The following is a 22,635-nucleotide window of genomic DNA, read 5'->3' as shown; positions in this document are numbered from 1 at the left end:
CTACTAATTATATTTCTTGTACTCGAAATCTTGTCTCTTTTTGTCTCTTCCTTCCCACTAGTGGCATGTGATTGTTTTTTTTTTTATGATTTGCTCCGAGTTTGGGAGGGGCACGCTTCCGAGGCCTCCTGTATTTTTCACTAACTCGGAACAAAATGGTAGCAGAGCGTGGTTACGTGTTTTTTACCCTCTGCGGGCCCGGGGTTTTTGTTTTGCCACTGGTGGTGAGAGAGATGAGTTGAAGTTGTTAGTTGACTTCCTGCGCCTGTGCCGTCTCGCTGTGCTATTTTCCGCCGATCGACAGGAAAGTGTGTGAACCTATTTATTTCCTGATTATTGTTACTTGTGTGTTTTTGTTATACATTGTCATCGTTGTTTTTTTTCCTGGTTTTGTTCTGGTACGGCGTAGTGTTTTGTTGCGGTATTTTGGTTTCGCTGCCGTGTTTCGTGGACGGCAGGAATTCTGGGGACCCTGCTGAGAGTGTTGTCTCACTAAGTTATTCACTAGTCGCCTTAGTTATTGCTTTGTTAGTTGTTGACTTCGAGTCAGTGTGTGTTACTTGTTAGTCTGTGTCATTTATTTATTTATCATGCCTGTCTCTCTGGTGCCTGAATACTTGTTGAAGGAGGATCTCCATTTTGAGTTGTTGGCTCGTGGGCTTACTCCGGGTTCCGACTGCGAGTCCATGCGGAAGCAACTGCGTGATAATATGGAACTGGACACGACCTGGCCTAGAGATTTGACGTTCCAGAAGCAGAGGCCTATTTTGGAGGCTAAGTTTGGAGACGTTTGAGAATAGTCAGGAGGACTGGTTTGGAGTCGCCGCCTACTGGCCGAGAGAGGGCTAGGTATTTGTCCCGGCTTACCCATCTACATATGAGGCTGTCGCTACTTAGAGCCAAGCTTACCAGTTCTGGTGATAAGGAGTGGTTGGAGGAACGCGTCACCTTTGTTGACGGCCTGCTGACTGTACTCGAGAGGGACGAGGGGGCAAAGGCTCCTGAAAAAACTTTGTCTGCGATTGACTCTGCTGCGGCTGTTAAGGGTGAATGCCGGATCCCTGGGTCAGTTGTTGCTGATTTTGATGTGGGCGTTGCGTCGGGGGTGTCTGGGGTGGACGGGGCCCGGGGGCCTGTGACCCAAATGCCTGCTGGATCTGGGGGACTGGGGACTGTGGTGACGGGATCCTTTGTTTCAGTATCACAAGCTTCCGAACCCACTTACCCCGTTGCTGCAGCGACTACCAACGGTGGATGGTCTAGATACTGAAGCCTTGCTGTGGTTTCTTTCTGAGATCCTGCGACTGCATGACTTGCCTGGTCCTTCAGGGAGCGAGCTTCCTGCATGTCATCTCTCCGTTTTGTAGGCCACCTTTGGGTGACTGTCTGGTTCGAGTTCTCCAGAGGGGTGGTACCCTGGATGATTTTCATAGGGAGGCATTGGATTTCTTTGTTCCTGGTCAGTTGAGGGAACGTCTCCGTGTGGAGAAATTCTTTAGGCCTCAGGGCAACGGAGAGAGTTTGGCTAAGTTTGTGGCCGAGGTGAGGGACACTGATAGGGTGTTAAGGCTCAATATCCCCGAAAGTACTGTGGTCACCACCATTCTTGAGGGTCTCAATCCTGAAGAGAGGTCCCGTCTAGTTTTTGCTGGTCGCCCTTCCACCTTTTCTGAACTGGACCGTCTGTGCATTGCTTCGCGCAGCGTGCAGTTTGCTGACCGGCAGAGGGCGGAGAGGAACAATCATCGTTCCATCCAGCCCTCCAGGGCTGTCACGGGCCGTACAGAATCCCGTGGATGGGCCACATCACTCTGGTGGGCTTCATCCACCCATCTGCTATGCCTGTGGTGAACGAGGTCATACTCGTCGGGAGTGTCCTAGGAGATATCGCACTGGTCCAAAAAACTAGATCAAAGGGGGGTTTTCTCTGAAGTTCCCCCGAGGTCTAAGAAAAAAATTTCAAAAAAATAGTACCTGTGCGAAAAATTTGATTAATAGTTTGGACACTATGAGCCTAGCAGAAAAGGGAAACCTACGGCTTAGGACAGCATCTTCGGTGTGCCCTTATATCAATATCTTAGTGGGAGACTCAGTGCATAAGGCCCTAGTTGATTCCAGGGTCAGCCTGTAGCCTCATCTCTTCCCGTCTTTTTGAAGCCATTTCAAAGGTTAGGTTTGGTGAAGCACACCGAGGAGTCTTCTTTAAACTTGCTGGACTGCTTCTAATTCCCCCTCTTCCAATTTCGAAGAAGGCTTCAATCAAGTTTAAGGTTGAATATTTTTCATGGGTGTGGAGCTTCCTTGTGGCCCAGGACCTGAGTATGGATTGTATTTTGGGGGCGGATTTTATTCAAAAGACTGGTTTGGTGCTGGATCTTCAGGCGGGCCAGTCTTATTTCAAATTCAATCGGCGAGTGTCAGTCCCCTTTTCTGATAAATGCAAATCGACGCCGCAGGTTGTGGAGGTGGAGTGTGAGGAAGGTTCTGCCCCTGGGGACCCGTTCGGTCACTTGGATGAGGAGCAAGCTGGGGTTCTCCGTGAGCTTTGCTCAAGATTTCCGGAGGTCCTCACACCCAAGCTCGGTTCTACCCATCTCATTGAATATGAAATTCGTCTGACTGACACTCAGCCAGTACGCTCCCACCCATACAAGTTGGCTCCTCCAAAGATGGAGGTTATGCGTGGTATCATCAAGGATCTCTTGGATCAAGGAGTTATTGAGCCCTCAAACTCATCGTATGCCAGTCCAGCGTTCTTGGTTCCAAAGCCTAATGGAAAACATCGTATGGTGGTTGACCTAAGAAAACTTAATGCCAAAATTGAAATAGACTCAGTGCCTCTCCCCGATCTCCATTCTGCTTTTGATTGGTTCGGTAAGGCCAAATTTTTCACTATATTTTGATTTGAACCAAGCATATCATCAGATTCCGTTGAAGAAGGAATCACGTCCTCTCACGGCCTTCTGTGTTCCGTGGAATTTGTATCAGTACCGATCTGTGCCTATGGGGCTAGCTGTGGGGGGCCCAAACGTTAACTAGGTTGCTTGACTCCATCTTCCACGATGTGAAGTTCAGGTATGTCTTTATTTATCTTGATGACCTTCTGGTCTACAGTGAGTCTTTCACGGAACACGTTAAACATCTTGAGGAGGTCTTGGTTAGGTTGGGTAGGGCTGGCCTTACAGTCAATCCGGAGAAGGTGTCTTACGCCAAGTCTGAAATATCGTTTCTTTCTTCTCGGTCACCTCGTGTCGTCTAGGGGTGTATCTATAGACCCTGCCAGGACCCAAGGCATTCGAGATTTCCCTCCTCCGAAGGATGCCAAGGGTGTTGCCAGATTCATCGGCATGGTTAATTTCTACCGTAGGTTTATTCCTGACTTTGCCGAGGTGGCCGCCCCTCTGAACGCCTTAAGAAGGAAAGACGCAAAGTTCGTTTGGGGTGAAGATCAAGAACGTGCTTTTCAACTGCATAAGGAGGCAATTATCCAACCTCCTGTGCTGCGAATACCGGACTTTAGTAGGCCCTTCATCTTGCAGACTGACTCCTCATCCTGTGCTGTAGGAGCTGTGCTTTCTCAAGAATTCGACGGTGCTCGGCAACCTATAGCTTTTGCATCTAGGACTTTGACCCTTCAGGAAAAGAAATCTTCTATTTATGAGCTGGAGTGTCTGGCGGTCGTTTTCGGCATGGATAAGTTTCGGAGGTTCCTAGAGCATTCCGAATTTCTGCTGGAAACTGACAAGGCTCTTTCCTGGTTATTGGCCCATCCTCGACAACTCGGGAAGATTGGTCGCTGGGTTGTCAAAATTGCGGCCTTTAAATTCAGGGTGCAGCACATTCGCGGTACCCAAAACGTCGTCGCCGATGCTCTTTCTAGAATGTATCATCTACCCAGCGATCCTGTTGATTCTCAAGCACCGTTGTGTGGGACTGTGATGTTGGATTTCCCTGCTGCCTTTGAGAGTTTTTGGCTCTCACCAACTTCAAGACCCCGAGTTGTCAAACATCATTGGTGAGCTCCAGGAGGGAGAAGCCCACTCTCCTTACTTCTTGTCCAAGGGTGTCCTCTGCTGTCGTGCCCGACGCGGAGGTGGTCCCAAGATTGTTCTGCCGAGTGCCCTCATACCGATGGTCTTTTCCTACTTTCATGTTTCTCCCGTGGGCGGTCATTTAGGAATTCACAAGACCATCGCTAAAATCAGAGATAAGTTTATCTGAAAGAGTATGGACAGAGACATTGCTGGTAGAGTACGAGCTTGTCATCTTTGCTCGGTCAGTAAACCAGCACAAAATACCAAATTAGGACTTCTTTCCTCCGAGGTGGCGGAGCGGCCTCTTGAGAAAGTGTTCATTGACTATGTGGGACCCTTTCCCCGTAGCAAGTCAGGGAACACCTCCCTGCTTGTTGCTGTGGATGCTTTCTCTAAGTTTTGCTGGTTGATTCCTCTTAGGAGTGCCACGGCGTCGCTCACCGTCAAGGCACTCAAGTCCCGCCTTCTACAGAATTTTGGAGTGCCCGCCACCTTCGTCTCAGACAACGGCACACAATTCGTGTCGAGGGAGTTTCATCGCTTCTGTTTTGGGCATGGAATCAAACATGTTACGACATCTCCTTACTACCCCCAGCCTTCTCATGCTGAGCGGTTCAACCGCAATCTCAGAGCCGCCCTCATCGCTTATCACGCTGAGAAACAAACTACCTGGGATGAAAACCTGAGCTGGCTTCAGTTAGCCTTCAATTCTGCTCTTCACGAAAGTCATGATTCCACGCCTTTCCAGGTCATGTTTAGTCGTCCTCCTTCTGATCCCTTGTCTAATCTCTGGAGTCTGGATAGTCTTCTACCAGTGCCTGGTACTCCCAATGTGAGTGACACTTGGGAAGCAGTCAGGGTTAAGCTCCTACAGTCTAGGGAAAGGGTGAGGAGAAAATTCAATAAAGGACGTATTGCTAACCCCTTCCAGGTGGGGGATCTTGTCTTTTGTAAGGCCCATCCGGTCAGTTCGGCCGTGGATAAACGGGCAGCCAAACTTTGCTATCGGTGGACAGGTCCTCACCGGATTCTTCGTTTTCTCTCCCCAGTTACTGCTGAGTTGGTTGATCCCGTATCGGGGAGGTTGTGGCGGAAGGCCCACGTTTCTCATCTGAAGGCCTTCCGTGGTGATACCTCTGGTCATGCTCTGGATACTGGTGCGGCTGCGGGGGTGTCCGGGGACTGATCACCCCTGGTTTTCCCTGTGGTGTCGTTTTACTCTCTTTCTATTTTCTTCTTTCTCCAAGAGAGGCGCCTCTCAAAATTTCAGGAGGATCGTGTTTTGTCTGCCTCCTGCTCAGGACTTCGGTTCCTGTTAGGGTTCTCGACTTCCCGTTTCCTGTGCCAGAGCTTGTTGGTTCTTCTTTCAGTGGGGGAGAGGTTTTGTTTGGGGTTGCACCCTTTTTAGTGGGGGAGGTTGAGCCGGGGCTCAGTTTGGACAATTTATTTTTGTCTTTTATTTTGCCCACCTCGGCCACTCTTGTCAGTCGGTGGGGGAGTCACTCCGTCAGAGTATTGATTTTCTGCCTGGTTGAGGTCAGCTGGTTGACCTTGACTAGTTTACCGACCAGCTGTTCACCGGCACCGGCTCTGGCTCTGGCTACTGTTCGGAGCGGTCAGACACGTTCGGAGAAGCTTACTGTGTTCTGGCTGTTTCTCTGTTCTTCCCGTTTCTCCATGGCTGGCTAATTCACCGACTTTCGGCAGGGTCCCCGTGAGTGCCGTCAGCGGGACTGATGCGGCGAGTCTGCCCACAGCACTGAAACCAACTGAATGCCCGCGCCCTGCCAGCGCTATTGGACCGGCATCCAACCGGAGTGTAGTGCTCCCATTAATTTCTTCTGGAACAAGGTTGGATCAGAAATGTTTTTTACTTCTTATACCCCTTGAGAGGATAGGCTTGTATGGAGCGCTGCCAGATGTTAGATCTGGAGGAGGGCCAGTATATTAGCCAGTATTATTTAGTTTAGTTACATGAACTGAAGGGGAGGATTTCATCTTTAATTCGGATTCGTGGAGGCAACTAAGCCCCCCGCCTCCTTCGAAAATTGGCTTTAAATATTTTTTTTTAATTTTCGGCTACAAACTTGAAACCAAATTACTTTTTAAAATTAGTGGGCCTAGAAATTCTACAACCTTTTCCCTCCCCTCAGTTCATAAAAAATTACCTGTTAAAATGTTTTAGATTTACTACTGCCGTACCTGATATTATGTTATTTAGTATATTATATTATTTATTTATTATGTTATTGTTTCTATTTATTATGTTATTGTCTTTATTGGAATTCTATTGATTGTTGTTATTTAGTTATTAAGTTACGCGGTGCACCGTGGTGCTGAAGTAATTGTATTTTGCATGGAAATGTTTTGCCACCTACTAATTATATTTCTTGTACTCGAAATCTTGTCTCTTTTTGTCTCTTCCCACTAGTGGCATGTGATTGTTTTTTTTTTATGATTTGCTCCGAGTTTGGGAGGGGCACGCTTCCGAGGCCTCCTGTATTTTTCACTAACTCGGAACAGTATCATAAACATACAAAATTTTAACCGGATCATATTTACCATAATTCTTAGTTTATAGAGTGTCTTACATTAGGATTCTAAAACACTAGAATGATATTATTCAAATTACTATTCATACCTATTTATGATAATATTTAATGTTTGTAGGTATACTCGGGTTTATATGGTTTGCTGTTTGGTGGACTGTGGTGAAGGACAAACCGGAAGACGACCCTCACATCTCCACAGAGGAACTAAAGTACCTTAGAGATAATCTTGATTGTGGACCTAATGACTCTATTCCTAAACATGTAGGTATTATTTCTTATTGGTGAAGACAATCACTTGAAGAATTGAACAAGTTTTATTTCTGTCTATGTGTCTGTTTGCATAATATCTTGAGAACGATTTGACCTATGTACTTGAAATTTTACATGAAGCTTCTACATCGAGTTTAAACGTGGTGTGTCTTTATTGTAAATTTGCTGAGCATTAGAGAACTTTTTTACATTGACCTTACGGGTAACCATGATGCCAACGAGAAATTCGAATAATGAATAACGTAGTACACAAAGTAAAATCATATGGCATTTTACTAAGTAACATAGTAGCACATGTACTTAATTATCCGTATGATATTTTAAACACAGCTCAATCATCTATAGACTTTAAATTTTGCATTATTCTTCATTTCTACATAGCTTGTAGGGAGAGTTGTTCACATTTCTACATAGCTTTGAGGGAGAGTTGTTCACATTTCTACATAGCTTGGAGGGAGAGTTGTTCACATTTCTACATAGCTTGGAGGGAGAGTTGTTCACATTTCTACATAGCTTGGAGGGAGAGTTTTTCACATTTCTACATAGCTTGGAGGGAGAGTTGTTCACATTTCTACATAGCTTGGAGGGAGAGTTGTTCACATTTCTACATAGCTTGGAGGGGGAGTTGATCACATTTCTTTTCTGTTTGTTTTGTCATTCCGACTCTCTCTGTTCACAGGACATTTGAGGAATGACATTTCTTAGAGACTTGGAATTTGCATGCTATCACAGCAATGACTGTTGCGCGAATCCTGTTATTGTTTATCCTTTTATTGTGAAATGCTTCTTGTTTTAAATTTATTAACCAGCACTCAAATTGTTACAATTTACCAATTAGTGAATTGCATGTAATTTATTTGTTAATTTAAAAAATGTTAATTTCAATTAATTTTTGTATTAATCTTAAGTGTGTCGCCAGCATTAAAGGGTATACAATAATAGAAACTGTTATGGCGTCTCATTTCTGTTGCAACACAGATGCTTGCTTACCTTTTGTAAGGTCTTCCTCTTTAGAGAATTTTCTACCTAATTTTAATGCCGCCCATACATTTGTTTTGGTTTAAAAATTATAATATTATTGAATATTGTGAACGTAAAATTCTCCTGTGTGACAGGTTTGCACCTTACACAAAGCACATAACACACAGCACATATTAGCAACCTCAATAAAAGAGGCAACAACAATGCTAAATTTTGACAGCAGTTGATGTATTACATCATACAATTGTCACTAGAATGCAGTGCCATAAAGAACAGAAAGTGTTGTTTTTAAAATCTGCAAACACACTGATCCAAATTGAAAATGTAGGTATAGCCTGATATTGCATTTGTCGCCTCAGACCTGACCCTCGGTGTGTCCAACACATACTAGAACAACATGTCTTCAGATGGCTACTCATGATGTTTATATCTTTACTATGTCTAACTCACTACTGTGTCTGTTAATGGTTGTATTTTAACAAATTACCTTCCTACAGAAGTACATAAGCACTTTTAAAATAGCAGTTTTTAAATGAGAGATGTTTATTCTACAATTCATAATCCCGAAACAACTTTTAATTCCAAAGCATTGAATTACAGGGTCTTGGGTCTAAACCTTACTGTCAGAAAGCAAGGTAAATGTATATATATATATATATATATATATATATATATATATATATATATATATATAAGTAGATAGTAATATGGCGGTTCTAGCGCACTTTTGGGACAGTCAGAAAATCAATGTAAAATACTGTTCATTGAACCATAAAAGAATCTATAAATCATGAACAAAAAATAAACGAATCTATAGCTGTTTGATTCTACTTTCTTAAGCTGTGCTTTGTAAAATGTTGTCAAATCTGCTACGAATAAAGGAAAAATCTTCGAAATCTTAATAAAATTTAATCAATTTAAAACATTTTTACTAAAAATATACTGTACTTTAATAAAAAACTTTTCTACTAAATAAACAACATGAACTCACCAAAGTCTCTACAATTTCTAGCATTAAAACAGTGCAACAAAGATGAATTCAGTGAATTGCCGGGTTTATTTTCAACAACAGTTGATACCGTCTTCGATACTTTCCTTAAATGATACAGAATTCAAAGAACTTGTAAAGTCTTTTGCAGAAAAAACGTCTAATGGAGTGTTTTACTATCGGCAAAAAACTAAAAAAGTAAGGGATTACATATTTAATATAATTACGAAAGATATTGAAAAGAAAAGTAAAAAATAAACAAACAGAGAGTTTTTCATCGTTTTTTTATGACATTTTTCCCATATTATACGTTCTTTCAAGATAATCAAGACTTAATTGATGAATTTCTTAGGAATTTTTGTGAGTATCAAGATTTATCAACACAATTCATTAAAGAGCATTATAGAATTTTTCTTATAGAATATAGCCACATTTTGTGTGAAACAAAAGGTATTACTGTAGATAATATTCCATGTGATTCCTATGAAGAAAGACACCAACTATGGTTATCAAAACAGTACTATGACGTGGGGAGGGACTGCAAGTTTTAGAGCACAACTGAAAAGACTTTATTCTACAAAGTTAATTGTTATAATTTCTTTATCTTTTATAGTCTTCTTTCCAGTAACAATCAAGTGTAATTTTTCATTTTTGTTTAATTCTTTAATCTTTTTTTCATCCAAAACAGTCAAAAATCTGTTCGGCAAGTGTACTTTACAATCTTCCAACTCGGCAATTATTGTAAACCCGAATTTATCTTTCATTTTCTCCAAATTCAAGATTCTATGTTTCTTCCTTTCTTCCAATTCATTTAACTTCTTATACTCTTTAAACTTACATTCCTCCAATATCATTTAACTCTTTCAAGAACTCCATTTAAATAGAAAAAATTTAAAGACGGAAAAAATGAAATTTGCTAACAATCACTCGAGAAGTCGGGTGATCTGTAATTGTTATTTTTCCATCAACAGGCATAACATTTCCAGTTGCAGTCTTCAGAATCACATCATCGTCTTCTGCTCTTATAAAACTTAGATATATAAACTGATAATTTCTTTTCGATTTGATCAAGTTTTTTTGCTTCTTCTGAAGTTACGTTCGCCATTTATTTAGGAAAATTTTGAAACGTAAACGTGGAACGTGGAAACGTGAACACGAAACGTGAACACGGAACGTAAAACGTGAACGTGGAACGTAAAAACGTGAACGTGAACGAGAACGTGAACGAGAACGTGAACGAGAACGTGAACGAGAACGTGAACATGAACGAGAACGTGAACACGAAACGTGAAACATGAACGTGAACGTGGAACGTGAACAGATTTACCGTTTTTTTTTTCTGTTATTTTCATAATGTAAATAAAAATTAAAGATAATATAAAAATAGTTGTAACAAATATTTTATCAAGTAGATTTGTCAGACCACTGAGCAGCATTTATGTTAGAAAATTTATTCAAATATTTTCCATTTTTAGGCTTCAAAGTTAGATTAATAGTTAAAACCGTAGTCTTCTTTCCAAAATTTTATCACACAACTCAATAAAGTGGTTTAAAACTCATATCAGATCCCACATAATTGTTATAAATCTTTCTGGAATAATGATCATCTTGTTTAAAAACACACAACATATTCAAATTATTTCTTATAACTTGTTTATCAACCTTTGAAAAGCATTGAGAAAGATAGATACAAGATATGTTTTTGTGACGAGACATTACGAAATATTCTTTAATAACGTCTTGATTTTCTAAAATACAATCATCGAAAACGATTAAAGAATTTGGTTTACATTCGCTTAAGTGAACTATGTCCTCGGAAGCATTATAAAAATGTGATATTTTTTTGTTTAAGTTTTTCTCAATATTTTCAAATCTTTCTTGTAATTTTTTATAGGCGTCTTGTTCTAAAGATTTACTAAAAAACATACAAATTGGAATAAGGAATCAACCTATTGTAGATAAAATTCAATAATAAAGTTGTTTTTCCCACATCCACTTGAACCAACAATTAACAATCTGATTGGTTGATCTTTCTTATTTTCTTCAAACGTTTGAAGTTTTATCTGATCTTTTTGCTTTAAAAATTTCTCCATTTAAATAGAAGATTTTCATCTTGAAGCAACGCTTGTGAAAATGAAGCTGTTCAAGTTGACTTCAGAAAGCTCTCAATTATTTTTAAACTTGGAACATCCTATACACTTAGAGGAAGAATCAAATTATTTTATCGGTTTAAGCGGTTTTTTATTCTGACAATTTTGTAATAAATATTAGTGAAAGTTCTCCTTACTGCATAGGATTTAGTGAGAAGAACATAACAAAATACTATGGTTTAAACAAAGGATATTATACTTTCGATCAAATAAAAAATTCCCTTAAAAATTATCTGAAAACATTCAAACAATCAGATAAATCTTTAAACTTTGACGAAAACAAGTTTGAAATGCAAAAAAATTATCTCTCTAATAAAATTCAAATAAAATCACCAGTAAGAATAATGTTTTCAGCAATTATTGTAGAATTGTTAGGGTTTGTTCAAGAAACTATTGAGCCAAATCAGGTATATTTAGGAAATAAAACGCCAAAATTTAGACCGTTTGATGTAATTGAAGTGCACTGCAATCTCGTTGAACCTAGTTTTGAAAATCATACCGAACATTTACACAAAGAATCTGAAATTTTGTACACTTTTTTCCCAAATGTTGCTTATGGATCAAAAATCAGTGAAAAACCAAATGAAATCGATTATATTCCAATTAGAAAAAATATTAAAAGAATTCAAAAAATCGTTCTAACTATACAAGACTCTGAGGGAAATTTATTAAATAATGAGAGTAAAACAACAATATATTTAAGATTGCAAGTAACTAGTTAAATTTCTTTCTATCTAAATGGAGTCAGTTGTGAATCTACTCAAATTCAATAATAAAGAAATTTTAACATTTGTTGACGAAAATAATGAATTTTGGTTTAAGGCGAAAGACGTTGCAGAGGTGTTAGAATATAAAGATACGAAGAAAGCAATTAAAGAACATGTCAAAGAAAAATATAAAAAAAGCTTCGAAAACATACATTCTGAAAGTAGGGGTGATTCGCCCCCGCCTTCAAACTTTCAAAAAAACACTGTTTTCATAAATGAAGCAGGCATATATTCTTTAATCTTGAAATCTAAAATGAAAATAGCAGAAATGTTTCAAGATTGGGTTTTAGAAGAAGTTTTACCAAGTATTCGTAAATTTGGTGTGTACAAACTTGAAAACGAAAATAAGCAGTTAAAAGATGAAATAAAACAGTTACAAATTTCAGGTCAAATGAAATCCTTGAAAATAGAGAATCAAGAATTGCGAATGGAATTAATGAAGAGAGATATGATATGTAAAAATTTTGATAAGAAAAAACACCATGTTTTTGTGTTAATTAAGAAGAATCACATGTGGGAATATCCTTATTACGTTATCAGAGCTCAAAAGAGAGAAATACAGAAAAGATTAAAACATCTAAAAATAAATTATCCTGAATTAGAGATTTTGTTCATTGATGACGAACCAAATTCTATCAATCTGTATAACCAAATGAAAGAATCTTTGAATATTTTATACAACGGAAATCATTTTACTACAAATATGGCAGAATCTCGACTGATTTATAGAATATCTAAATTACACGATGAAAATGTTTCTAAATTTTACTAAAAACTCTCGATTTATTATATTTTGTTTGTAAATGTTTTAGCATAACTAGGTAACCATTGTAAAATCTTTTTTTCATATTCACAAGGCATTTCGTTTTTATAACTTTCGCTGAAAATTTTTTTAGCACAATCTTTGCAAAAAGCATCTTTTCTATCTTTACTATACTGCCAGTTATTAAATTCAGAAATATTTTTAATTTCTTTACAAAAGTAACACTTTTTCCTCTATCGCAATCCCAGGAGGACTGACTGGTTGGGATATAAGTCTGACCTTCAGTCACAGTTGGGATCGGTAGGCGGAAGGGTGCGATGCTTCACAGACATAGATCAGATAGCTTCTGACCTGCAGAATGCTATAATCAATAGCTTCCACGACAATTGCCCATTGCGACGGGGGAAGAGTCGAACCAATACTAAGTGGTGGACTGCGGACCTCGCTCGCAAAAGGGCTAATGTCAGGAAGCTGTACAATCAATGCAAAAGGAGCCGTATCTGGGAGTCCTATCATAGAGCTCTTACAGAATACAGCCTAGCGATTAAAAAAGCAAAACAAAGTTCCTGGAGGCAGTTTACACAGAAGGTAAATGAGTTAAGCGCGGCAGCTAGACTGCAACGCTTACTAGCCTCAAGTCCAACCGGTCACTTGGGATCTTTAAGGTCCCAGGGAGGTCAACACACTTCCGGGTCTAGTGATAGCCTCAAACTTCTCCTTGAGAACTCACTTCCCTGACTGTATCTTTGAGAATGACGACACTGGAACGTCTGGTAACCGCGAGGCAGGCTCACGGCCAAGAGCTTGTCGTGGTAGCTGGGCCATTGCCAGAAGGATTGTCACTCTCTCTAAAGCCAAATGGGCAATTTCTAAATTTGCCCCTTTCAAATCTGCAGGAGGGGATGGAATCTTTCCGGCCCTGCTTCAACAAGGGCCGGAGAATCTCCTTACCCTTCTATGTGAACTATTCAGGGCGAGCCTAGCCTATGGGTACATACCACAAGTCTGGCGTCTCAACAGGGTGGTCTTCATCCCTAAAAAAGGGAGAGCGGACTACTCTGTCCCTAAATCTTTTCGTCCCATCAGTTTATCTTCGTTTCTACTGAAAACATTAGAAAGACTGGTGGAGAGGCACCTGAGAAAGGGAGTTCTCTCAGACACTCCCCTTCATCGCAACCAACATGCATACCAGCAAGGCAAATCCTGTGAATCAGCACTGCACCAACTAGTCAGTAGGATTGAGGATAGCCTGTCCGCCAAGGAATTGGCATTGTGCACCTTCATAGACATTGAAGGAGCTTTCGACAATGCCAAATTCACTGCAATGGTAAGTGGAGCACAGCGACGTGGCCTCGAGCCAGCTCTGTGCCGGTGGCTTAGGGCCATGCTGTGCTCCAGACGGATCAGGGCCGATCTTAATGAAGTATCGCTTGTGATCGCACCCACAAGGGGATGTCCTCAAGGAGGCATCCTGTCACCTCTACTGTGGAACCTAGTAGTAGATGGTCTACTTGAGGACCTTACTAACAACGGAATCTATGTCCAAGGATATGCAGACGACATAGTCCTTATGGTACAGGGAAAATATACAAATGTTGTTGTTGATATCATGAATACCAACCTTCAACATGTACACAACTGGTGTCAGGGAGAGGGACTGAAAGTAAATCCCTCTAAGACAGTAGTTGTACCATTCACTAGGAAAAAGAACCTAGAGTCTCTTTCTAGGCTGAAACTCGCATCCACTCAGCTGGAGTGGTCAAAGACAGTCAAATATTTAGGACTGACTCTAGATCATAAGCTTACGTGGAATGATCATCTTAATAATATCCTGCACAAAGCAAAGTGGGCGCTCATGACGTCCAGGAGACTTGCAGGATTCTCATGGGGCGTAAAACCCCACATAGCACTATGGCTTTACAAAGCAGTTGTAAGGCCTCAAATCACTTATGGTTCACTAGTCTGGTGGACAAAGGTGAATCAGGTAACTGCCAAAGCCAAGCTTGAAAGCTTACAAAGGCTTGGCACAATCTTTGTAACCGGAGCATTCAGGAGCAGTCCCTCAGCGACCCTCGAGGTGGCTTTAGGACTTCTACCTCTTGATGTCCATATAAAAGCTGAAGCGCGTAAGTCAGCTTATCGGCTGATGGTTTGCTGGCTTGTGGAGGAATGGCGCGTCTAACGCGAGCCATGGCGCCATCACTGAAGCTGTAAACCCAAGCGCTATTCTCGAAATGGTCTCCGACACAATGAGAACGGAGTTCGTATTCAATAAGCCATTCTCTGTTGACTTCTACTCCAGAGATGAGTGGAAATCGCAAGATAACATCCCAACAATAAGAAAGAGCTTTGTCTGGTACACGGATGGCTCGCTTATTAAGGTTAGAACTGGATATGGAGTGTTTAGTCAATCCCCTAGAACTGCCCTTAGCGGCAGTTTGGGTCGGAACTGCTCCATATTTCAAGCCGAAATCTATGGTATCCTAGCCTGTGCCAACCTAGGCCTCACCAGAAGGTACCAGGGAATGAACATCTGTATAATGTCAGACAGTCAGGCAGCTCTTAAAGCTCTTGACTCCAACAGCATTTCATCCAGGCTTGTGTGGGAGTGCTTTAACACTCTCTGCAAGCTTGGATCACGCAACTGTGTGCGTCTTGGTTGGGTACCGGGCCACACAGGCATAGGTGGCAACGAATGCGCCGTCAGGCTTGCCAAAAGCGGAGCAAGCATGCCATACATCGGTCCAGAACCGAGTTGTGGTATAAGCAAGTCAGCCGCTTACCAAAGTATAAACAAATGGTCCAGGAAGACACACCGCGTGCGGTGGCAGAGTCACCAAGGACAAGCACTCGGCAAAAGACTGCTTGCCGATTCTAGCTCCGGATTCACCAGATGGCTGATGGGGCTGGGCAGGGATCGGGTTAAGCAAGTGATTGCCTTGATCACTGGACACGGCCACTTCAGGAAACACCTAAACACTCTAGGTTTACGAAATGAGGCCTCGGAGTGTAGACTCTGCAATAAGTCTGAAGAGACTGCAAAACACATAATACTGGACTGTGAGAGACTGGGAGCAAGGAGAAGGGCTCTTTTCGGTGACAAACAACCAGGCGACGAACCAGATGCTAGTATCGGGGAAAAGCTTCTTAGCCTAATTAAGGGCACGAAGATAGGCTTACCCCTCTAACATCAAAGGGGCACACAATAAGCTCAGGTTGACGTGTGAGGATCTATGAATCCACCCCAATATCCCAAAGGAAAAAAAAAAAAAAAAAAAAAAAAAAAACACTTTTTCTCTTCTAAAGTTAATTTGTTCATTTTAACGTATAATTCCTTACAATAACAGTCTTTTCTATTCTCTTCTTGACACTTTGTACATTTCTTTTGAGACTCCATTTATATAGAAAAAATTATTACACGATGAAAATGATACTAAATTTTATTAAAAACTCTTAACTAATGATATTTGGTTTGTAAATGTTTTTCATAGTTATTTAACCATTTTATCATTCTTCCACATTCACAATGAGTATCTTCATAATATAATCTATGAAGATTCTTCTTCACACAATCTTTACAATATGAGTCTTTCTTATCTCTACTATAGTGATCACTATTAAACTCTGAAATTTTTTTAGTTTCTTTACATTTAAGACATTCTTTATCTTCCAAAGTTAATTTTTCTATTTTATCATATAATTCTTTATGATATTCCCTTTCACAATCTTTGCAATTATAATGCATTCCATCTTTCCTATTTTTATCTTTATAAAATTCATTTAAATCTTTAAATTCTTTGCACTTTGTACATTTCTTTTGATGCGCCATTTATATATAGAAAATTTATATTACAGTTTTGACTTCTTCAATTCATATTCATAAAACTTTCCGGTTATTTCTTCATTATTTAAATCTTTTATACTATAAGTTACAGGATCTGTGTTATTAATTTGATAAATCACAAAGATTTCTCTTGACCAATTGTTCTTATATTTGCTCGAAAATGTTTGTTTTTTACTAACAATTCTTACATGATCATTGACTTTAAATTTTAGTTTTCGTGTGAATTTCTGGTGGAACATACTTAAAACCCGACTCTAATAACTCTTTTTCTGCATCATTATCTACGTCTTTAGGCTTCATTTTGATTGTGCTATGAACAGTATCGTTATATTTCTTTACGATTTCTTGAAGAATATCGATCCATTTAAAGTTTTTATTAATCTCAAAAAGAACCTTCATTCTTTCATTTTGAGTTCTGTTATATCTCTCTACAATACTTGATTTCTCTTCATTTTCAGTATGATAAATCTTAATGTTTGTATTTTCTCAAAACATCGTTAAATTCTTTATTTTTAAACTCTAAACCCTTATCTGTATGAAGTAGATTTGGCGGTTTGTGATTGATCTTTATCGCGTCTTTTACTATATCTTCGAAGGCTTTTGAAACATCTTTACCGTTTTTTTCTTTTTATAGCTCTTGACCAAGCATATTTTGAGAAAGTATCAATAACATTTAACATATACTTGAATCCATCATTTTGATCCGAATAGTTAGACATTATAACTAAATCTGCTGCCCATAAATCGTCAATTCCTAATGTTATAATTTTTCTCTTTTTAAACTTTTTTCGTACTGGTGCATGAATTTCTCGAGCTTCAATCTCTATCTCATCTTTAGTCTTCAATTCTTGCTTAACAGGTTTTGGATTTGGATTCTTTATAAACTTACTCTTGTTTGTCTTACATTTTGAACATTTTGCAGCAATTCTATACAATCCATTTTGAATTTGAACGATTTTTGAATCTATATTTTTCGTTTTCTTTTTACACTTGTGACAGTGAATTAAATCATCTTCCATTTACATATCAAAGTTTCCAAGTTTATTTAATTCGTCTAATATATAAGATTTTGCTTCATTTTTATAGCCATAAGGTATTGTATCGATCTTATTTTCTAGGACAATTCTCTTATCATCTTTAGCGTTCAGTGCTAACTTGTTTATAGTAACGGTGTACAACTCATGTTTATAGCTTTTGATTACTGTCATCTCCCTAAATTCTTCTTTATCTTCGAACAAACATCTCTTCAAGTTCTCGATATTTATTGTTTTATTTACAACGCTTCTCTTAATTCCTTTACACCTAACTGGGTTTTTATCTAGATATTTGTACGAGTACATCTTAGACCTTAAACCACAAAATTCTTCTAAAACTTCGCTATTTAACTCATCTTTGAATTTCCCTATTACCTTCTTATTTTTAGTAGTGAAACATTCGTGATCTTTTGGATAATCACTTGTATCAAAGTCATCTATATTTTCTTTAATAATTTTAAAAGGATCTCGTTTCAATTCTAGGAAATAACTGTCTGTATCCATGTAACACAGATTCAAATCTGGATCAAACTTCTTTAATTTGTTGTAATAAAACTCGTACATTAACAACTTTGACAAATCAAGAACTGAAAACCCTATGTAAATCGGCTTGTTAAATTTTACCTTCTGTTTGTACATGTGACTCGCTATACAGTTGTCGTCAAAGATAGTGAAGCATTTGAAATTTGTCTTCTTGGCATGTTTCATTGAAAATTCTTCATTACCGAGTTTGATATCACATCTATTTCGCACATTTTCCATACTTTTTTCCAAAAACAGAGTTGTTCATTAACTTGTAAAAGTCCTTCTCAAAATCACTTGTAGCTTTGGTCCTCATATTAGTATTAAAATCAATGTACTCTTTCATAAAAGGCTTCTGATCGAATGCAATAACTCTATTCACATGTTTTAACACCATACCTTGTTCCAAATAGAACTTCAAAATTTCTCGAATGAACAACGTATTCAGTTTTATCCAGTAGAGTTGTGCAAAGTTTGTTTTTAAAATGTTCTGGAGCAAGAGGTAAATCCTTGTGATGTTCGTGTAAATTCGTTGGATATCCAAGATCGACTTCGAGAATATAGCCATAATCTTCGTCGCCAGTGAGTTCCAAAATTGTTTCTTTCCATTCTGCAGTTGTGTAAGTTTTTGGATCCATCCACTTGATATCACTAAACGGCAGTTTTTGCATTAGGCCATACCCATAAAGGTTATTAGCATCGAGATAGAGTAAATAGTTTTCGGGCTTTGTCTTATCAAAATCTTTTAAATATTTGTTATTTGCTTTCACATATCGTTTAATACATTGAGAAATGCCTCCGCGAATACCTTTTTCGATCATTAAATACATATCGTAATCGTGTATCAGTTGAAGCTCGATTTTAGTTAATTTTAACATAGCATCCCATGCAAGACTGGGAGCTGTTAGATAGTGTGCTGGATCAAGCTTATAGCAATTCAAACAAATATTCCTAAAATTTTCAAAGATATCAGCGAGCAATAGAACATCTTGAATGTTATAGAGATCAGAGTAATTCCCTAGATTTTTCTCTTTTAATTTGTTCCATACATTTAAGTAGTGTTGATAATCTTTCTCAGATATGCTCTCGTCTGTCAAAAGTGAATAGAAATCTTGAATTCTCAATTCTTCTGTGTAATCAAGTTTTTCAATACTGTCGATAAAATTCATAGGGAAATATGCCTTTTCCAGATAGAATTTTAAAAATCTCGTCGTCGTCATTTGGTTGTCTTTCTAGAATTGCGTTCAATATTCTTCCATCCTGTATAAAATGATTTGTATGTTTGAAGTCTTCTTTCTTGAGGTTTTTAGCTAACTTTTCAATAGACGAGGCCATGAATCTAAATGTGTCTACGAAAGAGAATTTTATGAACTTTCTAGGTTTGTCACCATCAAACTCATACCCGTATCCAGAATTTACAGAGTAATTTATATATTTTTTCTTCTGAGTTTGCGATCAAATCAACGTTTCCATATTTCTTAGCTAATTCTTTTATGTACAAATGTGTGTCATAGTTACTCATATTGTGACAGAAAACTGGAATGTTTTGTGGAAATTTCAAATTCAGATTGCAACATGCATGAGCTGCGCCTCGAAACTTGCCGGTTAAATGACAATGATCTCTCACTTTATTATAACTCTTATCTTTCCAACTATCAGGAGTAAAACCATACTGAACTGACCCAACATCATAAGCAGACCATTCACAGATATGACAAACGTTTGCCTTTTGGTATGAAATTTCTTCTTCTTCAGTCAATTTCATAGGTTTTTTGTTCTTAGAATTATACTTTTTAGCTATGTATTTTGATATTTTATTGAGCTCTTCAAACAATTTTGCAGGAACATTAGGCAAATCGTCTTCATTTTCGGCTCGATAACATATCGGTTTATACATGCGATTCGTCACATTTGACACTAAATATAGAGTAAAACCATAAGGAATGTGTTTCTGAATCTTCGTTGTAGTCGATTTTTGCGGATTGTTTTTGGGAATCTTCTCTAATATGCTTTCAAAATCCATATAAATAACGTAAGGATGAGAAAATTTCTTTTGATAATTAGTAAATGTTGTTGTTTGACCTGGAAATGGCATAATTGGTTTACAAACTTCATGTTGCTTGCAAATTTCTAAATGATCTGTTAAATCTCCAGATTTGTAGAAATGGCTTAAACATCTTCTACATAGCAATTTTTTATGTTCGTGTTTAGATAACTGAGAACTCACGAGTTTATTTAAATCTGTTATCAAAACATAATGAGATTTGTCTTCTTGTTTAACATACAATAAGTCAATGTTTAACTCAGCGTCGTATTTTTCAGAAATTTGTAATGGAACAATATTGAGTTTCTCATCATAACTGTAGATATTTATAGACATTTTTTGGATATTTGTACTTGGAATTGTGACTTCGTTTTTCAAATAATTGTATATCTTTTAAGGACATTGGATACTCGAAACCTGAAAATATCTCGTCATTTACAAATTTTTCATATTGTTTTGATCTTTCGCAGTCTCTTTCAGGTTTTTCAATAGCGCATCGGATAGAATAAATAAAGCAATAATCTTCTTTATTTTTGATATTTATACAAGCTTTCTTATCTTTGATTTTCTTTGGCAAATCGATATATGATCCTGCGTTCATCATTTCGTGTTTATTAAGGCTCAAAACTAGTTGTTTGCAGCTTTTAAATGTCCATCCAGAACCCTTATTTGGATGATTTGTTTGTTCACGATGTGTTAATTTATTAAATTGTTTAGAAATAAAGTCGTTTACATCAAAGATCTCGTCTGCTTTTATAGTAAAGTACATTGGACACGTTTGTGGTTCACCGTTTACTAAAGTTCGTTCATATTCACATTCCAAAGAGAGATATCCTTTCATATTTTTAACATTCTCTTGACATTTTTCTATTAAACTTTTAATTTCTGGCCTCATAATTGATAGATATTTGTAAATTGACATGGAATTATCGTTCAAGTTTGTTAAAATGTATTGCTTGAAAAGACCGTGTATTGAGGATAACACTTCTACATCAATGATATTTTTAGGGTTTTCGTTAAGAGTTTTGTCAATTTCTTCGATCATTTCAGACTTAGTTTTTATCGTTTGTTTCAATGGACAATTTTTCAGCGATTGATTGAATTTTTTCATCTTTAAATAGATTTAGATCTTTTTTATCTTCCTTAAAGTTTTTCTTTAATTCTCGTAATTTTTCTATATTGTACATCTTTTCATGGTCGACAACAATTTGATTTTCTTTAGCCCAATTCCTCAAATAATTTAGTTCTTTTTCATAAATATCTTTATTTTTTCAGATGATTTTTCGAATTATAATGTCGGGTATAATGGTGTTCAAAAATATCTTTTTTGCAGTATGGACATGATACCTTTTTCCTCTCCATTTAAATAGGGAAAATTTCTTAACTAATAATTTGAAAAAGTATTGATTTTTACTTGAATTTGACAGAAATCAGCACAATTTCTGGTGAAACAGTGATAGATTCTTCTATTTATTATAGAAAAATCTGTAAACTAAGACTTAAAATTTTTGAAAAAATAGTATAATTATAGGACAAAATAGTACTTTTATTACTATATTGGTTTGTAGGAGGTAATTTAAATTCTATAATACTATTTTTTCAATATTTTTTTCTTTAACTTTTCCAATATTTGTCATTAAGATTTTAATATATTTACAACAGAATTTTCGTTGATTCGAAGCAGATATTAGATTGATTCGAAGCATATTTGACTAAGTTTCAGCTTAAGAAAGTAGAATCAAACAGCTATAGATTCGTTTATTTTTTGTTCATGATTTATAGATTCTTTTATGGTTCAATGAACAGTATTTTACATTGATTTTCTGACTGTCCCAAAAGTGCGCTAGAACCGCCATATTACTATCTACTTATATATATACATATACATATATATATATATATATATATATATATATATATATATATATATATATATATATATATATAAGTAGATATGAATGTGGCGGTTCTGGACCACTTTTGGGACAGCCCAAAAATCAATACAAATACTGTTCAATACACCATAAATATGTAAAAACAAGATAATAATATGGCGGTTCTGGACCACTTTTGGGACAGCCCAAAAATCAATACAAATACTGTTCAATACACCATAAATATGTAAAAACAATTCACAATACAATTTACTTAAATAAACTATGGTAAACTGTATTCAAGCAATTTTTCATGACAGTATGACAACATAAATTGTGGAATTTATAATACTCGAATGTTGAATTTAGAATATGTTGGCATTACCGTTGAGCGAGAAATGTTGGTAGCACTGCGCGGCACACAGGAGAACAGCCTTTCCCGTCCAGACCTCACACTAGTCAGTCATATTTAAATTTTACTCTATACTTTTGATCCAGGAATGTTAAAAGTTCACTGTTTACTGGTTTAATATCGCATTCTCTTCATCTTCAGCTCTATTTGGAACAAGACTTAGTGAAATTAATCCGTAGTGACAAGTTCAGTGCTTTATATTCTACAATTTTTAACCACGTTACACCATCTTTAAGACTCATCCATCATAACATCTCTTCCTTCAAGACAGTGTGAATCATTCAGTTCATCAAGACATTTTCTAATCATGCCTATTTCATTACTTCAAGCGACACTATGATGTGGTCTACAGTCACTGATCTGCGTTGTGCAACATCTCGAAGCAGCGGACGTGTTATCA

General features: G+C 37.6%; 1 protein-coding gene across 1 annotated transcript in view; it reads left to right on the top strand.

Annotated features, from left to right (window-relative positions):
- Window positions 1-6,512: 6,512 nt before the first annotated feature.
- The window catches only part of LOC124373103 (vesicular glutamate transporter 3-like), a gene marked incomplete at its 3' end in the record, with an annotated part of 30,581 nt that continues 14,458 nt past the window's right edge, over window positions 6,513-22,635 (top strand). The window contains exon 1 of the mRNA XM_046831496.1: window positions 6,513-6,847. Within this exon, the coding sequence (XP_046687452.1) occupies window positions 6,695-6,847 (153 nt within the window). The remainder of the gene's footprint in view (window positions 6,848-22,635) is intronic.

Source organism: Homalodisca vitripennis, unplaced genomic scaffold (assembly GCF_021130785.1).
Source record: "Homalodisca vitripennis isolate AUS2020 unplaced genomic scaffold, UT_GWSS_2.1 ScUCBcl_4827;HRSCAF=11235, whole genome shotgun sequence".
In the NCBI taxonomy this organism is placed as follows: domain Eukaryota; kingdom Metazoa; phylum Arthropoda; class Insecta; order Hemiptera; family Cicadellidae; genus Homalodisca; species Homalodisca vitripennis.
Note: the sequence above shows the minus strand (reverse complement) of the source record. Positions and strands in the feature narration are given on the sequence as shown.